The sequence below is a fragment of the Oncorhynchus tshawytscha genome, linkage group LG09 (genome assembly GCF_018296145.1).
Source record: "Oncorhynchus tshawytscha isolate Ot180627B linkage group LG09, Otsh_v2.0, whole genome shotgun sequence".
NCBI classification, from domain to species: domain Eukaryota; kingdom Metazoa; phylum Chordata; class Actinopteri; order Salmoniformes; family Salmonidae; genus Oncorhynchus; species Oncorhynchus tshawytscha.
Window position 1 is genome coordinate 85451429 of NC_056437.1, and position 7093 is coordinate 85458521.

General features: G+C 54.7%; 1 protein-coding gene across 1 annotated transcript; it reads left to right on the forward strand.

The window, feature by feature from the left end:
- The first annotated feature begins 2692 nt into the window (after positions 1-2692).
- On the forward strand, positions 2693-3478 carry LOC121847294 (golgin subfamily A member 6-like protein 2). The gene has a single exon (XM_042327904.1). The coding sequence runs from the start codon at positions 2693-2695 to the stop codon at positions 3476-3478; it is 786 nt and encodes a 261-aa protein (XP_042183838.1).
- Positions 3479-7093: the final 3615 nt, after the last annotated feature.

The following is a 7093-nucleotide window of genomic DNA, read 5'->3' on the forward strand; positions in this document are numbered from 1 at the left end:
GAAAGTGGTCACAGGCAGAGCTAGGCTAGTGGGAGGGAAGGGAAAGTGGTCACAGGCAGAGCTAGGCTAGTTGGAGGAGGGAAAGTGGTCACAGGCAGAGCTAGTGGGAGGAGGGAAAGTGGTCACAGGCAGGGCTAGTGGGAGGGAAGGGAAAGTGGTGACAGGCAGGGCTAGTGGGAGGGAAGGGAAAATGGTCACAGGCAGGGTTAGGCTAGTGGGAGGAAAGTGGTCACAGGCAGGGCTAGGCTAGTGGGAGGAAAGTGGTGACAGGCAGGGCTAGTGGGAGGGAAGGGAAAGTAGTCACAGGCAGGGTTAGGCTAGTGGGAGGGAAGGGAAAGTAGTCACAGGCAGGGTTAGGCTAGTGGGAGGGGAGGGAAAGTGGTCACAGGCAGGGTTAGGCTAGTGGGAGGGAGAGGAAAGTGGTCACAGGCAGAGCTAGGCTAGTTGAAGGGGAGGGAAAGTGGTCACAGGCAGAGCTAGTGGGAGGGGAGGAGAAAGTGGTGACAGGCAGGGCTAGTGGGAGGGAAGGGAAAGTGGTCACAGACAGAGCTAGGCTAGTTGGAGGAGGAAAGTGGTCACAGGCAGAGCTACTGGGAGGGGAGGGAAAGTGGTCACAGGCAGGGCTAGTGGGAGGGAAGGGAAAGTGGTGACAGGCAGGGCTAGTGGGAGGGAAGGAAAGTGGTCACAGGCAGGGTTAGGCTAGTGGGAGGAAAGTGGTCACAGGCAGGGTTAGGCTAGTGGGAGGGAAAGTGGTCACAGGCAGGGTTAGGCTAGTGGGAGGGAAGGGAAAGTAGTCACAGGCAGGGTTAGGCTAGTGGGAGGAGGGAAAGTGGTCACAGGCAGAGCTAGGCTAGTTGAAGGGGAGGGAAAGTGGTCACAGGCAGGGCTAGTTGGAGGGGAGGGAAAGTGGTCACAGGCAGGGCTAGTTGGAGGGGAGGGAAAGTGGTCACAGGCAGGGCTAGTTGGAGGGGAGGGAAAGTGCTCACAGGCAGGGCTAGTTGGAGGAGGGAAAGTGGTCACAGGCAGGGCTAGGCTAGTGGGAGGAAAGTGGTCACAGGCAGGGCTAGGCTAGTGGGAGGGAAAGTGGTCACAGGCAGGGCTAGGCTAGTGGGAGGGAAAGTGGTCACAGGCAGGGCTAGGCTAGTGGGAGGAAAGTGGTCACAGGCAGGGCTAGGCTAGTGGGAGGGTAGGGAAAGTGGTCACAGGCAGAGCTAGTGGGAGTGGAGGGAAAGTGGTCACAGGCAGGGCTAGTGGGAGGGGAGGGAAAGTGGTCACAGGCAGGGTTAGGCTAGTGGGAGGGAGGGGAGGGAAAGTGGTCACAGGCAGGGCTAGTGGGAGGGAAGGTGGTCACAGGCAGGGTTAGGCTAGTGGGAGGGAAGGGAACGTAGTCACAGGCAGGGCTAGTGGGAGGAAGGAAAGTGGTCACTGGCAGAGCTAGTGGGAGGGGGGGGAGTGGTCACAGGCAGGGTTAGGCTAGTGGGAGGAAGGGAATGTAGTCACAGGCAGGGCTAGTGGGAGGGAAGGAAAGTGGTCACAGGCAGGGCTAGGCTTGTTGGAGGGGAGGAAAGTGGTCACAGGCAGAGCTAGTGGGAGGGAAGGGAAAGGGGTCACAGGCAGGGCTAGGCTAGTGGGAAGGGAGGGAATGTGGTCACAAGCAGAGCTAGGCTAGTGGAAGGAAAAGTGGTCACAGGCAGTGCTATTGGGAGGGAAGAGAAAGTGGTCACAGGCAGGGCTAGTGGGACAGGAGGGAAAGTGGTCACAGGCAGGGCTGGTGGGAGGGTGGGAGGAGGAAAGTGGTCACAGGCAGGGTTAGGCTAGTGGGAGGGAAGGGAAAGTGGTCACAGGCAGACACACTAGCCTAGTGGGAGGGGAGGGAAAGTGGGAGGGAAGGGAAAGTGGTCACAGGCAGGTTTAGGCTAGTGGGAGGGAAGGGAATGTAGTCACAGGCAGGGCTAGTGGGAGGGAAGGGAAAGTGGTCACAGGCAGAGCTAGGGTAGTGGGAGGGAAGGGAAAGTGGTCACATTCTGATATAGTACTTTTTGCACAACTGCCTCTGAGTATGCTTTCCAGACACTGCAACCATAGCATCGACTCTGCTGTTCAGGTGTGTGTGTGTGTGTGTGTGTGTGTGTGTGTGTGTGTGTGCGCGTCATCGTGAACCACATTGAGTGTATTTCTATCTGTATTGTTTGGTCACACTTCCTTTTACTAAGCCTTGTCCTTGAATTGTTCTCAGTTGTCCTTTATAATACCAACAAGTCTGTCTTTGAGGAGAGAAAAGTCTGGGACTCCTCTGAGCTGGCTTCTTTACTTTACATACTCATGTCCTAGCTTCCCTTGAGTGTGTGTGGGCTCTGTAAGCGGTTTAGAGCCTTGGGAAGAGAGATAGATGAGGAGAGGCGTGTGCTATTGGCATGCATGCTGTGTAAGTCTGTCGCTCCCTGCTTCCTTCCCCTCCTCCCTCTCCCTCTTTCCCATGTCACCCCATCTCTCACTCTCTTTATGGGAGTGAGAGATGAGCCAGCAGGTCAGTGCTGTAAACTGGGTAACAAGCTCTGTGGCTGTGTCAGCCCGCCACAGCTAAAGAAGAGAAGCCGGCCTTAAGATTGATGTCCACTGTTCCACTCTGCCCTGCAGCAGGAAGAAGAGGGAGGGAGAGGGGGGAAAGGGAGGGGGAGGAAGGGGAGTAGGCATGACGGGCGGAGGGAGGCAAGACGGGCCAAGGAGGGAGGCAAGACGGGCCAAGGGGGAAGGAGGACGGGCCAAGGGGGAAGGAGGACGGGCCAAGGGGGAAGGAGGACGGGCCAAGGGGGAAGGAGGACGGGCCAAGGGGGAAGGAGGACGGGCCAAGGGGGAAGGAGGACGGGCCAAGGGGGAAGGAGGACGGGCCAAGGGGGAAGGAGGACGGGCCAAGGGGGAAGGAGGACGGGCCAAGGGGGAAGGAGGACGGGCCAAGGGGGGAAGGAGGACGGGCCAAGGGGGGAAGGAGGACGGGCCAAGGGGGAAGGAGGACGGGCCAAGGGGGAAGGAGGACGGGCCAAGGGGGAAGGAGGACGGGCCAAGGGGGAAGGAGGACGGGCCAAGGGGGAAGGAGGACGGGCCAAGGGGGAAGGAGGACGGGCCAAGGGGGAAGGAGGACGGGCCAAGGGGGAAGGAGGACGGGCCAAGGGGGAAGGAGGACGGGCCAAGGGGGGAAGGAGGACGGGCCAAGGGGGAAGGAGGACGGGCCAAGGGGGAAGGAGGACGGGCCAAGGGGGAAGGAGGACGGGCCAAGGGGGAAGGAGGACGGGCCAAGGGGGAAGGAGGACGGGCCAAGGGGGAAGGAGGACGGGCCAAGGGGGAAGGAGGACGGGCTAAGGGGGAAGGAGGACTGGCAAGACGGGGAAAAGGGGGAGGGAAGATGGCGGGATGGAGGGGAGGAGGAAAGACGGGCAGAGGGAGGCAAGACTGGCGAAGGCGGGAAAGTGGGGAGGAATGAAGGGGGGAGGGAGGGAAGGGGAGGGAAAACAGGTGGAGGCAGGAAAGGGGGAGGGAAGCAGGGAAGGCTTAGAATTGACTTAGATCTTCCAGACAACATTGTAAACCCTGACAACTCAATGGCAAACCCTGGAGATGGATTATAAAGGAGCTGCACTCAATGTGTTCACATGCATACATTCAGCATATCCACTAATATCCTAACACATGGCTGATATTTTCTATTGATACATTATACTGTTGTACAACACTGTCTGTACACTCACCAATCAATGTATACAAGGTCATATCATATTCCTGTGGTCTATTTGTGTACAGTATGTAACGGGCTTCACTGTACTGCTGAGCGTGTTGTTTCCTCTCCCACAACATGCTTGATCTCGTGCTCCCTGCCACGCCAACACGTCTACCTCGCCGCCATGCTTGACAACATACTCACCACTGAAAAATACCTGATTCAATGGCACCATTGGCTCCTTTTCAAGCTGTGGGTGACTATCCTGTACGATCTGACTCCGTTACACACTACAACACGTATGATAAGTCTTCTACTCCATGGGTGACTATCCTGTACGATCTGACTCCGTTACACACTACAACACGTATGATAAGTCTTCTACTCCATGGGTGACTATCCTGTATGATCTGACTCCGTTACACACTACAACACGTATGATAAGTCTTCTACTCCATGGGTGACTATCCTGTACGATCTGACTCCGTTACACACTACAACACGTATGATAAGTCTTCTACTCCATGGGTGACTATCCTGTACGATCTGACTCCGTTACACACTACAACACGTATGATAAGTCTTCTACTCCATGGGTGACTATCCTGTACGATCTGACTCCGTTACACACTACAACACGTATGATAAGTCTTCTACTCCATGGGTGACTATCCTGTATGATCTGACTCCGTTACACACTACAACACGTATGATAAGTCTTCAACTCCATGGGTGACTATCCTGTACGATCTGACTCCGTTACACACTACAACACGTATGATAAGTCTTCTACTCCATGGGTGACTATCCTGTACGATCTGACTCCGTTACACACTACAACACGTATGATAAGTCTTCTACTCCATGGGTGACTATCCTGTACGATCTGACTCCGTTACACACTACAACACGTATGATAAGTCTTCTACTCCATGGGTGACTATCCTGTACGATCTGACTCCGTTACACACTACAACACGTATGATAAGTCTTCTACTCCATGGGTGACTATCCTGTACGATCTGACTCCGTTACACACTACAACACGTATGATAAGTCTTCTACTCCATGGGTGACTATCCTGTACGATCTGACTCCGTTACACACTACAACACGTATGATAAGTCTTCTACTCCATGACCCCTCCCTCTCCTGTGACAAGTGAAAAAGACTGAGGCCTCAGGGGAGAGATGGAAGAGGAGACAGATGGGGATAATAGCTAGATAGATGAAGGGAGATGATCAGGTGACAGAGATGGGACAAGACAGTGAGAGAAGGAAAACTAGACAGAAAAGGAATTGATCCTCTTGTACAGATCTGTCTGGTTTATTGACGGATCTTGACAAAATAAATCACACAACTTTGTTTCAACAACACATGACTTCTTCCCGGTGTGTCTGTTTAGTTTTGTGTAAAAAGCAGGTGTTGGTCTGACTCTTCCGTAGTGTTCTGAGAGGATAGTCTGCAGCACACAGAGGGCAGACAGACACGCTCTCCCCGAGATATGTGAAATGAACCGGCTGCTAACAACGGATGGAGAAATTAGAGCAGGGAACGAATTAGACCAGGGAGCTGAGAGCACACTAACACACAGACATGCACACACTCATATATAAACTGCTAATTACTTTGTGAGCTCCAATCTGTGGTGCGATGGAGCAGGAGCAATATTGTGCTATTGTGGGTGTTTGCCTGGCTCATAACAACAGACCAGTGAGGGGGAGACAAGCTCATATATTAAGATAACCCTGAAATGGAATTGTATTTCCCTGGCGGTTCAAACGACTTCTGTGGTTGTGAACTGATAGTGGATGAGATTTGGCTTTAATGAAGCAAGACTTATTGTGCACAATGCAGCAGAGGTACGTAGGTGGGGGGGGGGGGTGTTTGTGACTAGGTGCCCTGTTATCAGTATGTGTTTGTGTTGCCACAGAGGATATTTTGTTGCTATTATTCAAGCTAGTGTGAAGTGTGTGTCTGAGCGCGGAGAATCATTCGGCTTGAAATAATCAAATGAAAGAGTTTTATTCCTTTGGTGTCGGGCTCATCCCTGGCTTAATCTTTCTCAAGATCCCTAAAGACTCATTGGAGTGTGTTAATTTGTGTGTATGCATTCGTGTGCGTGTGTGTGTGTGTGTGTGTACCCACTGTTATGGCAGTGTCACATTCATCTATTTATTAAAATGTTCCCTCCTGGCCTGGCCCGTCCCTAATGAGACCTGTGGAGCAGATGAGTGATGGAGCTGAACTCTGCCTGGGAGGACAACACACACCTCTAGGAGAGGGAGGGAGGAAGGAGCGAGGAAGGGGGAGAGCAGGAGTGAGGAAAGGGAGCTGGTAGAAGGAAGGAAGGAGAGAGGAGAGAAAGAGGTAGAGGGAGGGTATGTGACTGATAGAGATGCACTGTTGGTTAAGACAAGGAGGAGATGGAAGGAGCTGAAAGACTAGAGGAGTAGATGACGAGAGAGGCGGTAGAGGATGAGCGCCGGAGAGAGGCGGTAGAGGATGAGCGCCGGAGAGAGGCGGTAGAGGATGAGCGCCGGAGAGAGGCGGTAGAGGATGAGCGCCGGAGAGAGGCGGTAGAGGATGAGCGCCGGAGAGGCGGTAGAGATGAGCGCCGGAGAGAGGCGGTAGAGGATGAGCGCCGGAGAGAGGCGGTAGAGGATGAGCGCGGGAGAGAGGCGGTAGAGGATGAGCGCCGGAGAGGCGGTAGAGGATGAGCGCGCGGAGAGAGGCGGTAGAGGATGAGCGCCGGAGAGAGGCGGTAGAGATGAGCGCCGGAGAGAGGCGGTAGAGGATGAGCGCCCGGAGAGAGGCGGTAGAGGATGAGCGCCCGGAGAGAGGCGGTGGAGGATGAGCGCCCGGAGAGAGGCGGTGGAGGATGAGCGCCGGAGAGAGGCGGTGGAGGATGAGCGCCGGAGAGAGGCGGTGGAGGATGAGCGCCGGAGAGAGGCAGAAAGAAAGATACTGCACATGGACAGGCAGAGATGGGAGGGAAAAAGACAGAGGGAGGGCGTGAGGGTGGGGAGGGAGGAGAGCGCACGCTAATACAGAGGGGAAGAAACAGAGATGGCGTGAGCTGGAGGGAAGGAGACAGACATTGTGTCATAACAGTGAGATTTTGAAGGACAGCGAGGGAGGTGGGTTGTCTTGCGAGGGGCCCGGTCCATTTGTTACCAGCATGTGGGTAAATGAAAGGCTTCTCTCTGCCTCGTTAAGCTTGATGCACTGCCCCAGCCATCCTAGCGCAGCGCTGATTAAAATGCACCGTCTGCAGCGGCAGGGCTGGAGGAGCCAGAGGAGTGGGCAGCAGACCAGGGCTGAGGCTGCACTCCTGTCCCCTTAATGCAATGCCACAGCAAATGGGCCGAAAGGTCACGC

Bases quoted from the DNA above. Each gene is read 5' to 3' on its own strand.
- LOC121847294 (XM_042327904.1), top strand. From the start codon at position 2,693: ATGACGGGCGGAGGGAGGCAAGACGGGCCAAGGAGGGAGGCAAGACGG.